At 41.3% G+C, this 15077-nt stretch overlaps 1 protein-coding gene and 1 long non-coding RNA gene across 7 annotated transcripts in view; one reads left to right on the forward strand and one right to left on the reverse strand.

The window, feature by feature from the left end:
• The window catches only part of anxa3b (annexin A3b), a 103101-nt gene that overhangs the window by 6213 nt on the left and 81811 nt on the right, over positions 1-15077 (forward strand). For 4 of the 6 annotated variants that reach the window (XM_084104611.1, XM_084104613.1, XM_084104612.1 and 1 more), the window contains one exon: positions 497-895. The exons of the other annotated variants lie outside the window; for them this stretch is intronic. In XM_084104611.1, the coding sequence (XP_083960737.1) occupies positions 497-559 (63 nt within the window). In that variant the 3' untranslated portion in view covers positions 560-895. Of the gene's footprint in view, positions 1-496; positions 896-15077 lie in introns of those variants that run through there. 6 annotated transcript variants of the gene reach the window in all.
• Positions 3898-4424, reverse strand: LOC311076407. The gene is made up of 3 exons (XR_014604661.1): positions 4287-4424; positions 4115-4204; positions 3898-4025 (listed from the first exon to the last, which is right to left on the reverse strand). It is a non-coding gene; the product is annotated as an uncharacterized lncRNA (long non-coding RNA).

The following is a 15077-nucleotide window of genomic DNA, read 5'->3' on the forward strand; positions in this document are numbered from 1 at the left end:
GTTGAGTAAAAATACCCTTAGTCAAAACTACAACTGAACAAACATGTAAAGTAGGACCTTCCCAGAGGACTTGAAGGCAGCATGTGACTTAGCATCTTGAAGAGTTTCATAAATTGAATTTGCTAATTCAATTGACTGCATGAAAACAACCTAAGCCATGTTGATTTTACTGAGGTTCTTTGTAACATCGTACAGCAGCGTTCTTTCAGCAGATTTGATCCGCATGTGTGCCTCTACACACCCTCTGTTAGACCATCAAACATGCTTTGCACTGCGACCTGACCTCCCCGTTTCTTTGTTTGTCCCCTTTCCATTGTTTATTTTACTTTAGTTGCTATTTCCCTCCAGCTTGCCTCTTCCACTCTAAAACCAGTGCTTTTTAACAAAGACACTAAACGTATTTCTAAATAATAAAGGTTCTAAATGTTTAGCAAGTGCAGTATGATGTTTAATGTCAGTAGTCACATAAATGATCTCATCTTATTTTTCATTGTAGTCTGATGTATCTGGGGATTTTTGCCAAACCCTCCTGAAGATCTGTGGTGAAGATGGCAAATGAATGTATTCAGCACAAACCCTTCGTAACAGAAGACATCACCGCAGAATTGCCATAATGTGAAAGAATGTCCAAATATATTTCTTTTATTAAAATATTAATAATAAATCAGAAGAGCTTTATGAAATGTATTTCTTGTACTAACTTTTTTATAATCATAGATAACTTGTATACTTGGTAATATAATAACCTTAATCTAACGCGAATGACAAATTTAGTTCCAGAATCTACATTTTGATGTGTCAGGATTTGATTGCATTTTGTTCCTGCATTGTGAGATAATAGCTGACAGTGACTGAAGAATGAATAAAGTCAATAAAGTTCAATGACTTTTTGAAATATTGTCTTCAATGTGTAGTTTTGTCCTTGATCCAGCAGGTGGCGAGAAGTACATGTTTATGGTAGCCTAGTGGTCAACAATTAAAATCTCTTGGGATTTCATGAATGGGATGAGCATTTAAGTGAAGCGACTGCTCATTTTGTCTTGCCACTCACTCATAAGTACATAAAACTACAATTAGAATGACATTTGGTCTCAATTCTGATACTGGAATTAGACTTTCATTCTCATTTTTGGATTATTACTATCTAATCCCCAAAACAATGCAGATTGTCATGAGAAAGTGGTGTATGCAGATGCTGGTAAAACACACAAAAGATTCTTAGCCTCTTTTTCCAATAAGGATGCCACTGATAAGATTTGTAATAATTTGCTCTAGAGCATCTGTGAGGTCAGAAAGGCAGATTGTGAAATGATTGGAGGCCCAGAAGAATGATTTTGTAAAATAAAAAAAATCATTCTCATGAGATATAGTTTTCATCAGTGGTAATGTTGCACTTGGAGATAAAGACACAATTTGTGAGCAGTAAAGAAATGTTAATGCAATGGAAACTTTACATAGGTCTACCGTAATTCAGTCTTTTATTGCAATTCATCCGATAGTCCAAATTAACACGAATATGTGTACAGTCTGCAGTCAGAAGTGAAAACTCACATCTTATCTTCATTAGTGTTCATAATCTGCAGCTTATACTTTAGTAAAAATTGACCTAAACCACATTCTCTTTTTTCAATTAGTCTTCAGACAGCAAAAGAACAATGCCCTGGAAAATCCCTAATGCCACTAGAGTAAGACAAAACACTCGGATTACAACAGATTTCAGAATACGATTAAGACAATTCAGCCCTGTTTTATGATGTCAAACTCCATAATGTATGTAGCGGCGTATACTCAAAAAACGATCCAAAAGCCGCAGCAGGCTAAGACGTGAGGAGATTATACTAAAGACGCGTCACACCGAAGCATTACATATGATGTTATCTTTATTACTCCGTTTCACCAGCAGAAAGAATAAACATCAATCACTTACTTTGGTAGTTGCATTCCATCAGTTAAGTGAAGATACATCAAACAGCGCATAGTAACAGATAGTGATGGTAGTAACGTCATTGATAGTAGTGACGATCAAAAGAAAGTTTTCCCCATGCTCACCCTGCAGCCATGCTCCAAACAACCCGCCATGTCCCACAGGTGAACACGCACGCTAATATATATATATAAACTTTATTACAGGCTCTAGGCCCAACAGCAGGACATACACCATACAAAAACAAACAATAACAAAAAAAGAAAAAAACAATTACATAAACATATACAATACACCCTTTTTCACAAAAGTCTTAAAAGGCACTCATACCAATGTTTCCATAGATGTGATTGATATCGGACCGAGCTACACCTGGGACTTGTGAGCCTTACTATAATATAGTTTTGTGACTCATCAAGTCAACACATAAACTTAAACATTAGGTTCCTCAAGAGGGTCTGTAAACAGCTTAGCCTCAAGTCACAAAAAAGCTTACTTGCACTGCTGCTCCTGGGCTTCTTCAGCAGTATCCTCAGACAATCATTATATGCTACCTGCAGTTTGCGCATGGTCTCCTTTTTGTAGTTGACCCATAATGGGGCTGCATACATAGGGGTACAGTAAGCACGAAACAAGTGCACTTTCACATCATCAGAGCAGTAATGAAATTTCCTGACTAACATGTTCGCTTGTACATACAACATTCGTCTTTGCCTATACATGTCAGCATCATCTTCCATCTTGTCAGTAATGATATGCCCAAGATATTTTGTACAGTTAGATACACAGATACATTGCCCTGACAGGTAAAACATAGGGAAGTGCAGCTTCTGATCTTCCTTAGTCCTACAAACCACAACACTCTTCTTTGCACTGTACTGTACATCAAACTCACCCCCATACTTGGAGCATATATCCAACAACTGCTGGAACCCAACAGTACTGGGGGACATAACAACTAAATCATCTGCGTACATCAGGTGGTTTAACAGAGTGTTCCCTATTACACAACCCGTCTTACATATCCCCAACTGCTTTGAGAGGTTGTCCATATATAAGTTAAACACGGCTGGAGACAAAAGCCCCCCCTGCCGTACTCCATTGCTTACACTGAATGGTGACGATAGGCTATTTCTCCATTTAACCTGCATGCTCTTGTGACAGAGCAATACCAGGTTTCAGACACAAGGAGTTTCGACTACGCCACCCATGGGAATTTCACCCCGGGAAATATGAATGATACCTAAAAATTTAGGTCACACAGGTTCGACTCTCGTAAGGAAGTGGGCGGAAACGTGGGTATCATGAAGAAATACAAAACTTTATTAATACAAAATCCTATTTAAAAAAGAGTGTGAGATTCACATTAAAATAATCTCCATTGCACCAGGATGTGTCTGATGACTTGTTAGTGCATGGCTGACATCGACTTCAAGACAAACAAAAACAACAAATGACATACAACTCACATCACTATTAATTACACAACTGAAAAGAAAAGAAATACAACCTTACAGGGCCAGGGTTCACCACATGGAGAAGGGGTCACAAAGCTAGTAAATCAAAAGCACACTTGCACACACACACCACCGTGCACGCAGCTTACGCAACCACAACACTTCAAAAGTGTGGCACCGCCCGTAGGAGGAGCACCACCACCACCACCACAAGAGACCCGTCACCCGTGGGAACCCGGCGACTGAAAGAAAGAAAAACAAAACACTTCAGAACAGTTACAATAAATCACAAATTGATTATATCACTGATCACAAAAACAAGACGAAAATAAAGTCATATCAAGTCACAAACAATATAGATGTTGGTACAAATAGAAAAAGAAAGAAAACAAAAAAACAAACAAAACAAGTTAACTTAATTCAGACCAGCTTAAAAGGAGCAACCGCGAGGTTACTTTCTCCTTATTTCACAAAGTAGTGAACATCGACTCCAAAATACAATACACTAATATTTAAAGAAACCAGACAGCGACAATCCTCCTGATTAATTGGACGATGCGGCGCTCTCGCAGTATGGCAACGGAGAAGCAACCGAGACGGCAACTATAGCAGAAACAAATCGCTCACGAGCGGGAGAGAGAATCCTGAGACAAATCCACACAGAAAAACAATTACCAAATGCATACATCACCTGCTAAAATTCTCAGCATTTAACTATGTGCATAACACTTACCGAAAAAGTGGAGATAAGCTCTATTATCCCTTTACAGGCACAGATATACGATATTCATATAACTGCCGTTCAGCTGAGATACAGGGAACACTGCACACAACGCGAAACATCAACTAATCCCCAAACCCCACCAAGCTAACCAATCTGCTTTCATAAAACAGTCCGCACATACCTGAAAGGTTAGTAGTCTTAGCATCCACTTAACACAAGCCGAGGGAACCAGGGAGGAGAAAAGACAGGCTAGAATAGCCATGAATCATTACTGTCATGCACACAGCAAACAACAAAACTTGCTACATGCTAATGAAACATACCTGTGTTCACTGTCAACAACGGAAAGAGAGGAGGAGCCGGACGTGACGCATCCCAGGCCATGACCAACCAGCTCTTAAATAGTGGATCCTCCCTGCTAATTGATCCTCACAACCGTCAATCACCACCACTCGTCCTATTCATTCGGTTACACTCTGTTTTGCATACCAGTAAGCCAGTATACGTATGATGCATCCCGGCACACCCCTAAGCATAAGTTTAGTGAAAAGCTTATGATGATTTACTCTATCAAATGCCTTGGACGCATTAATAAACCCAATAAATATTGTAGAGCCCTGCCTTCTATAGGATTCAACAGCTTCTTTCAATGCATAGATACATAGATCAGTACTGTGTTGAGACTTAAAGCCAAATTGATTTTCCGTGGTGTAAATGAGCCCACTCAGTCTATCTAGTAGCATCTTTTCTAACACCTTTGAAAGAATGCTAGCTAGAGCGATGGGTCTATAGTTGTCCAAAATCCCTATTTTCCCTGCCTTGTCCTTAATGACGGGCACTAATGTGACGGTCAACATGGTGTCTGGCAGTACACCATGAGTCATCAGCCCTGTCAGGCAAATGGATAGAAGGGCTGACACTCTGGGGCTGGCTAACTTGAGATGCTCCGCAGTGATGTTATCTTTGCCACTGGCTTTGTTATCAGCTAGTTGCTCTATAGCATTATAAACCTCATTGGGAGTAAAGTGGATTACATCCTCATTTAACTCCCCACACAATAGGGCTCACTTTTAATGCAATTAAACAGATACCCCTTCGATATGGCAAGGCAATATTGTCTTGGCCCTATTTGTAACTTTCACCTCCTTCCAAAACTCAGTGACATTGTTGCCAATCAAGTTTTCAGCCATAGAGTGAGCTCTTAAGGCTTCCTCATGCTTTCCAACAAAGCGCACTGCATATCTAGCCCTGGTAAGCTTTTTGTGTTCTAACTCTGGCCCCTGTCTGGGTTTACCAGCTATAACCCAGGACCTATGAGTCGTCTTAGCAGCTTCATGGTGGTCAGCTTCATTTTTATAGCAGTCATATGGGGTATAAACATTTAAAATAATAAAAACATTCATAGAATGCACAACTTTAATTGCAATGCACCAGTCCACCTCTAATCTGATAATACTGATCATTGGATCATATTTCTTGCGCCACAAAATTGCCACACCTCCAGGTATTCTACCACGCACCAATTTGGTGCTTAAATCTGTTGTGGATTCTCCTGCTCCATGAAAATCACTGTGGACAGAATTGAGTTTATCAAGGTCCTGTTTGGCTAAAAATGTCTCTTGCAGGCAGATAATGTCTGTGGTCTCCAGTAGCTGGCCAACCACAATCCGATGTGCTCTGTCTCCAGCACTCTGTCCTAGGCGCAAGCCTCGTGAGTTGTATGACACCACTCTGAGCACCATCACTGTTGCTAGTACTAGGCATCAGGTCCCCCAGATCCCATTACAGGCACGTTCAACACTGATATTGGCACAGCTATAGATTTAGGTTTGCGTGCCTCATAGAATCGCCGCACGAAAGTGCCTTCCGGCCACAGCTCTGGATATACACACCACACCCCCTCACGGTGCCATAGTTACAAAATGACGTCACACCACTCGTGCACATACACAACAGTATAGAAGGAAAGAAGAAATATCATGAAAGACTAATCAAACCCAATGTATGGCTCCTACATTCCGGCCCCAAATTATTTCATAGTAATAATTAACCACCACTATTACCTTGTGGGAGACAGACACCAATCAGAATATGAACAATTAGTACTTTAAAGTCCTATAATAACAAAGTCCATTCAAACAGTACAAGATCTTCACTGCCCTTCTGCTTCCTGCAGAAGGCAGACTTTGGTTATTGGTCTGTTCAAATAGCTAGTTTTAGTCTTAATCCTTACACTTCGTACCAGTCCATTTTTATCTAGAACAGTATCCACAATTCTTCCTGTAATCCAAGTATTGCAAGGTGCCATATCATCCACTAGTACCACCAGATCTCCTGAAACAAAGTTTCGTTTTACGGAATTCCACTTCTGGCGCTCCTGAAGTCCAGGAAGGTACTCCTTTACCCAGCGCTTCCAGAACAAGTCCGACATGTACTGAACCTGTCTCCAGCGACAACGAGAATAAACATCCTCCTCCTTGAACAATCCTGGAGGCAATAACGGCTGCGATTTAAGCAAAAGCAAATGATTAGGAGTCAATGCCTCCAAATCTTGAGGATCTGTAGATGCTTTCATTATTGGACGACTGTTAACAATCGCTTCAGCCTCACAAAATACCGTTGCCAAGCTTTCTTCGTCAAGGATCTGAGTCTTAAAGACCAAGTTCAGCACTCTACGAACTGACCGAATTAATCTTTCCCAAGCACCTCCATGGTGTGATGCTGCTGGGGGATTGAAAACCCATTTAACACCCTTTTGCAACAGTACATCATTTATGAGGTTATGATTCAGATTCTCAGTAGCCTGCCTCAGTTCACGTTCGGCGCCCACAAAATTAGTACCGTTGTCTGAACGGATTTCCAGGACTTGCCCACGTCTTGCTATAAACCTTCTGAAACCATTAATGAAGGAGTCTGTGTCTAAAGAAGAAAGAACTTCAAGGTGTATGGCTCGTATTGCCAAGCATGTAAAAATGAGCCCATACCTCTTGATCACAGTTCTTCCATGTTTAACTTCAAATGGCCCAAAACAGTCCAAACCAACTCGACTGAAAGGAGGCTCATCGGGAGTAATTCTGTTGTGAGGAAGATCAGCCATTTTCTGATGTCCAGGTGAAGCAGACAGTTTACGACAGATAACACATTTAGTCAGAACCTTTCTGATGGCAACACAGGCACCAGGAATCCAATACTTCTGACGTAAATGAGAAAGCATGTGGTTTCGTCCACCATGGCCTGTTTCTTGATGTACATGAGCAAGGATGAGATTAGAAATGTGTTGATCTTTAGCCAGTATAACTGGATGTTTCGCTTCAAGTGGCATTGCTGCTCTACTGAGCCGTCCTCCGACCCTAATGAGATCACCATCCAGGATTGGGTTGAGCTTGTAGAGATGACTTGTCCTTCTTACACACTCTTCTTTCTTCAAATAGGACAGTTCCTCCGGAAACCTTAATTTTTGACAGAAACGGATAATGTTTAACTCTGCCATGACCATATCCTCCAAGGATAAAACATCCTTTGGCACTTGAGCCTTAACACCGTCCATCTGAACCTGTAGCTTTTTCTCCAGCTGATCAGTACTTAGATCCAAATTAGAAAGGTTTTCTCTCAGCAGCTTTCGATGTCGCACCAAGGATAGGAGCAAGGTCTTAAACTTGAGAAGCCAACCAACTGCCCTCTTAAGACAGAACCAGGAGGAAAAGTAACCAATGAGCTTCTCCACCGGACTAACCTGCTCAACTTGAGCAGCGTTCACCGCCAAAGCCTTGACCTCTGGGTCTCCAAAGAGAGAGCTTTCCAAGGTCTCAGGATTTTCAGGCCACCTGTACTCAGGCTCATGAAGAAAGTCAGGACCACAGAGCCATGCATCAGTCTTTAAAAATGACTGAACTTTAACACCTCTGGAAGCTAGATCCGCAGGGTTGTTTGATGTATTCATGTACCTCCACTGCGATACGTTAGACGTTTTCAATATTTCAGACACTCTGTTTGCTATGAAGATCTTAAATCTAGATGTCTCATTTTTTATGTATTTCAAAACAGAAGTGCTGTCCGTCCAAAACACCGACTCTTCAAGTTCCATTTGCAGCTCCTTCCTCCACAACTTGTCCATCCTGCTAGCCACCACCGCGGCAGTCAGCTCCATCCGAGGAATAGTGACAAGTTTAAGAGGAGCTACACGTGCTTTTCCCATTACAAATGCACTGTGAGTTCGTCCATTATTGTCATGGAGCAACAGGTAAGTCACAGTCCCAAACCCTTCCTCACTTGCGTCTGCAAAGTGGTGTAGCTGAGCAGAGACAAGACGACCACAGTCCACAGGTTTTAAGCACCTACTGACCTCCCAATTTTCAAGGTCATGAAGGTCTTCCAGCCAAGCCATCCATTCTCCGACAACAGAAGAGGGCAAAGGATCATCCCATCCCAAACGTCTCCTGCAAAGGTCTTGGAGGATCTTCTTGGCAGACAAAACGACAGGGGCCACGAAACCAAGAGGGTCATAAATCGAACTAACCATGGACAGGATTCCTCTTCTTGTGAGTGGGTGAGTTTTAAGTACGATTTTAAACTTAAATGAGTCAGATTCGACACACCACCGCACACCCAAAGCACGCTCAACAGGCAAGGAGTCGTTATCCAGACCTCTTTTACTACCTCTTTACTAACCCATTTTGTGAGCTTAAAACCACCTTCAGCACATAAGGCACTAAGCTCTTGACATAAAGATACTGCTTCCTCTTCAGAGCCAACAGACACTAAACAATCATCAACATAGAAATGGTGTAGGATGGTGTTAACTGCCGCAGAACTGAAGCACTTTTGATTGTCTTCAGCACACTTTCTTAAAGCAAAACAAGCGCAACTAGGAGAGGAAGTAGCACCGAACAGATGTACCATCATTCTGTACTCCACTAACTCCTGACTGCAATCTCCATCGGGCCACCGCAGAAATCTCAACAAGTCAAAGTCTTCAGCCGGGACCCTGACCTGATGGAACATGGCCTCTATATCTGCCATAAGCACCACAGGTTCTTTACGGAATCTTGTGAGGACTCCCACCAACAAATTTGTGAGATCTGGTCCTTGAAACAACTGTAAATTCAGAGATGTCCCCTGGAATGTGGCCCCACAATCATAAACTACCCGCAGTTTTTTCTTTTTAGGATGATACACCCCGTGGTGGGGTAAATACCACACTCTTCCATCACAACGAGTCAGATGCTCAGCCGGAACTCTCTCAGCATAGCCATCAGCCAGCATCTTGGACATAAATGCAATGCAGTCGGAGCAAAAAGATGGATCTTTATTCAAGCGCCTTTTGAGACTCAATGCACGCTGTTCTGCAACTGGTTTATTGTTAGGCATTTTTAGGTATTTTTGTCTTACCGGCAAACCGATACTGCAATGACCATCAATGAGCTTGGCAGATTCGGAAACTGACTCAATGAAGTGCTTATCATCTCTCGACAGACCAGGTTGTTCATCCTGCAGATTTTCAGGAAAATCCACCTTCAGTTGCTTCTCCCAAAGCTCATCAAGTCTTGCCACAGAGATGCGATTAACCGTGATGTTGGGCTGCAAACACTGATCACTGATCTGATTATCTCCTCGGAGCGGACCGTTCACGGTCCAACCCAGAATGGTCTTCAAATCAAATCAAATCACAGTTTATTTATAGAGCACCTTTTTAAAACAGCAGGTGTTCACCAAAGTGCTGTACATACAATATAAAATAAACAGTAAAACTAAAAAGAATAAAATAAAATAAATAAAAACACAATAAAAAAGCAATAAATACAATAATGGATTATAACACACACTTACAAAGAACTCCTAACAGGTAACTCTCATACTGTGTTATATGCAGTACTATACAAATATGTTTTTAAATGTAATTTAAAAACAGCAAGTGAAGGTGCCTGCCTAATGTACAAAGGTAAATTATTCCAGAGTTTCGGGGCCGCCACTGCAAAGGCACGGTCACCTCTGCTCTTTAATCTTGCATTGGGGGAGACTAAAAGCAGTTGCCCAGCAGACCTAAGTGCTCTGGATGGAACATATGGCTGTAATAGATCTGAGAGGTATTTAGGAGCAGTGTTATTTAATGATTTAAAAACCAAAAGTAAAATCTTAAAATCAATTCTAAAACGAACTGGCAACCAGTGAAGGGAAGCTAATATAGGTGTAATGTGGTCGTGTTTGCGTGTCCTTGTTAGTAGACGTGCAGCCGCATTTTGTACCCTCTGCAAACGTGTTAGAGATGCCTCACCAATGCCTACATAGAGACCATTACAATAGTCCAGGCGGGATGATATAAAAGCGTGGATGACCTTCTCAAAATCAGTAAAAGATACAAATGACTTGACTTTAGATAATTGCCTTAACTGATAAAAACACGATTTAACTACCAAATTAATCTGTTTATCTAGTTTAAAGTCACCGTCCATTAAAACACCTAGGTTTTTTACAACGGGCTTCACATATGACTTTAAGTCACCAAGATCTACATCAGGGGTATTGATGGTACCACCAGGTCGGAACAAAATGATTTCAGTTTTATCTTCATTGAACTTTAAGAAATTGGAGGCCATCCAGGCTTTAATATCCTCAAGACATCTCAACAAAGGTGCTATAGAGTTTGCATTGTTTCATTTCAAAGGCAGATAGAGTTGCGAGTCATCTGCATAACAGTGAAACGAGATGCCATGTTTCCTAAATATGGACCCTAAAGGTAATATATATAAAGAAAATAAAATCGGTCCAAGAATGGAACCCTGAGGGACTCCACATACAAGAGATGCAGTAGAAGACACAAATTCCCCAAGACGTACCGAGAAAGTTCTTTCACCCAGATAAGATCTAAACCATTGTAATGCGGCACCCTTTACACCAACACAATGCTCAAGACGAGAGATCAGTATATTGTGATCTAAGGTGTCAAAAGCGGCAGTAAGATCTAACAGCATAAGAACAGCATAGTTACCTGTGTCAGTGGCCAATAATAAATCATTATAAACTTTTAACAGGGCCGTTTCTGTGCTGTGAAGTGATTTAAAACCAGATTGATAAATTTCTTGCAAACTATGCAAGTCTAGAAAGGACAGTAATTGTTTAAAAACAACTTTTTCCAATATTTTAGAAAGAAACGGGAGTTTCGAAATGGGCCTAAAATTAGCAAGAACCGATGAATCCAGGTTTGTTTTTTTCATCAGTGGTTCCACTATTGCGTGTTTAAAATGTAGGGGTACAACTCCATGAATGAGACTACTATTTACAATCAATAATATTGTAGGGCCAAGGGTTTCAAAAACCTTTTTTAGGAAATCTGGGGAAATAATGTCTGTGGGACAAACAGATGGATTCATTTTGTCAATGATGTCTTTCAAACAAGCAAGAGACACTGGTTCAAACTGATTAAAAACAAAGGAACATACAGAGAAAGAAGACATATCAACAGAAGGGTGAACAATATTAGCTCTAACAGTCACAATCTTGTCATTAAAAAACTGCAAAAAGTTTTCACATGTTTCTTTGGAAAATTCCAAAGTCATTTGTTGAGATGTATTTAAAACAGAATTAATAGTGTTGAACAGAACATGAGGTTTGTGAGAATTATTTGCGATGATATTTGAGAAATACCTTGACTTTTCCGTTTTTACAGCTTTTTGATATTTAAACAAGCTGTCTTTCAAGATCTCAGACGAAACCCATAGCCTATCTTTTTTCCACTGGCGTTCCGCTCTCCTGCACTCGTGCCTAGCAGCACGGGTAATGTCATTTAGCCACGGTTCAGATTTTGGCTTAGCACGAATAGTCCTGAAAGGGGCAACAATGTCCAGTGCATTCTGACAAGAAGAATAAAACAATGATGTTAACTCATCAGTATTATAATGCTGAGTGGACACTGAGAAGGCCATGTTTGTGCTATTAAAAACATCAGTAAACCGTTCTGCAGTTAAAGAGTTAAATGAGCGACAGCGACGAGCAGGAGCACATGGTTTAGGACTACAGAAACAAGAAATCTTGAATAACACAGGCATGTGGTCAGAAAAAGTAGCATCACAAACATTAATATTGTTAACAGGTAGACCACACGATAAAACCAGGTCTAATGTGTGTCCGTGCTCATGTGTAGAGCTAGCCACAAACTGCATCAAGTTAAACGACTCCGTTTAATTGCATAAGGGCCCCCATTCGCTGCATGAACCACTTCCCACGGTTCCAGAGCTTGAGGGACGTTAGTGCCGATCAGAAGGTCTACATCAGCATTGATCTCTGGCATTTTTATATCTTTCAGATGCGACCATCTTTGGAGGTCTTTCGAGCATGGAATATTACCTTGATGAACAGGCATACTCTTCTGAGTAAAAACCTCAGGCAGGCCACAAAAGTTGTCCGAATCTAATCCGGCTACTTCCAAGTCTGACAGCTTATAACTGTCCACCACTTTCTCTTGTCCCATAGTTCTAAGGAGGATTCCCAGTTTCTTTCCTGTAAGATTAAGCCGATTCATGAGTCGTTCTGTACAAAACGAAGAAGTACTCCCTGGATCCAAAAACGCATACGTGACAAAAGTCTCTTGCCCTTTCTTGGATCTCACCTGAACAGGCAAAATAGAGAGTGTGCAGTCCTGTTTACCGGCCCCAGTCAAACCACTGGACTGAACTGACACCACAGCACCTTCTCTGGTCATTTCCAAACCACCGATGGCCTGAGTCGAAGTCTTTTGTTTAGCTTCGGGGTGGATATGCAACAACGTAGGGTGTGTATAATTGCATATTCTACATATCAGTCGTTTTCTGCAATCCTTACTCATCCAAAACACATACGGTTTTCCTTCAAAAAAGAAATTTTTTCATCTTGAGTCCTTTTATCCAAAAGAAAACAAACATCCAACGAATGTCCAGCTCCACAAAACAAACAATCACAGACTCTATTTTCTTCTCAGCAGGTGCTACAGCAGTGGCAAAGCTACTGCCTCTAGCCTTTGAACCAGTTTGAGACTTGACCATTTTTAATTATTTTCTTCCTGTCGCAGGTGTATCTTGGATATTTCCGAAGAGAGGATCACTTGCTATCTTGACATGTCTCTCAACAAACTCCACTATGTCCAAAAATGTAGCTCTACGATGAAACTTCTCCTGAATATCACCAGCCACACTTCTCCAATGATCCCGCAGCTTATAAGGCAGCTTTCTCACAATAGTTTGCATATTTGTAGGTACATTCAGGTCACTTACGGCGGTCCCCATGGAGTTGCAACATTCCTGTAACATTAGACTGTAGGCCCGTAAAGCCTTGGTATCTTCAGCTTTAACCATCGGCCATGAAAGCACCTTATCCATATAAGCGGAGGCTACTTTGAATGGAACGCCAAAATGTTCCTGAAGTAATGACTTTGCCTTAGTGTATCCATGAGACAGGGGCAGATGTTGACAGCTTCGGACCAAATCCCTGGGCTGACCTGGGCTGACCCTTGTATACTGCTCAAGGAAATATAAACAGTCCTTTTGATTTTGTGTTCTCCCTTCTATGTTGTGTTCAAATCCTCTTATGAAGGTTTGATACTCCAATGGATCTCCGTCGAAAACTTGTAAGTCTTGCTTGGGTAATAGAAAAAGTGACTGTTGCTCAACCAATAAAGATGTAATTTGATTTTGCCTTTCCAAAACTGTGAGAAAACGCTGATCGGAGTTATTCACTGTTACAGGTGCAGCTTCTGGCTGAAGGTGAGTAACTAGTGGATGAACTGGCAGAGCTGGCATACCAACCCCAGTCGCAGCAGCGGGCAGAGTAAGCAAAGTGGACAGACCGACCCGGGTCACAGCAGCAGACATCTCCAATCTATTGTGTGTCTTGGGCCTCACAGCAGCATAACCTGAAAGCAAAGCTTCATCTCCAGCCTCTGCAGCCGATGGTTGAGTGTTGAACTCAGGGACAAATGTTGCAGCGTTATGGCTTAACTGTGTTTTTTTCCTCTTTCCAAATAGGAGTTCATCCCATCTGATCTCACAGATGCATGAGACGCACAAGATACTTCTGAAGCCTTGAACACACTCACTTTAGCCATAGATGCTGCCAGCTCCATGTCCAGATCGAGCTCCTCCTTCTTCCTCCTCAACAGTTCTTGCTGTTCCTCCAAGGCATGCTTCTGACTCAGCAGCCTTTGACGAGCCTTAAGAGCAGCTGTCTCAGCCTCAGCCCTCATTCTAGCTGATGATGCAGTAGACATAGATTTACTCACCACTGTACTACGTTTCTTTGACCTCACTGACACATTAGAAACGCTATCACTTGGCCTAATATCATCTTCTACTGTATTTTCCATAATTCTAGATATATGTGCCTCATTAGCATTGGAAACGGTAGAGCGTAAACATGGGGCATCAACGCCCTCTACAGGTATATCTGGCGCATTCAACAGCCATTTATTTGTCTCTTCCACAAAAGCGGTTTTATGTTCTTCAACGCTGTCAAACCAAGCGTTCTGTTTTTCTTGTTCTTCAGGTGGGATCATAGAAATCACAACACCATGAAGATGACTTGCTTCATTAAACAGGCTTGATATATTTTCAAGGTGTAACCGTATTTCTTCAGCACTATCAGCACTTTGCATTAGGTCTTTAATTTCTCTAATTGCACCTTTAATCTTTCTAATTTTTGTTTGATGTTCTTCTTGGAGCTTTCCCAATTTATATTCGAAAGCCCTAGGTGTCAATGATATTTGCCTTTTCTCTTTCAACCTGGTATCACTCAACTCCATTTTATCTGCAAGATAATCCAAAACAAATCACAAAAAGTATCTGCTAATGACACTTAAACACAGCACACTTGAACTAAATTTCCACTCAGAAACAAGATACGATGCACTGGTCATTGTTTCCCTCTAAATTATCCACAAAAGCTAAGCTAAACTCAACCCTAGTCTTCTGTGCATACTAGCGGTGGGTATTTATGTACCTCTATACCG

Source organism: Abramis brama (genome assembly GCF_963993115.1).
Source record: "Abramis brama genome assembly, chromosome: 25".
NCBI classification, from domain to species: domain Eukaryota; kingdom Metazoa; phylum Chordata; class Actinopteri; order Cypriniformes; family Leuciscidae; genus Abramis; species Abramis brama.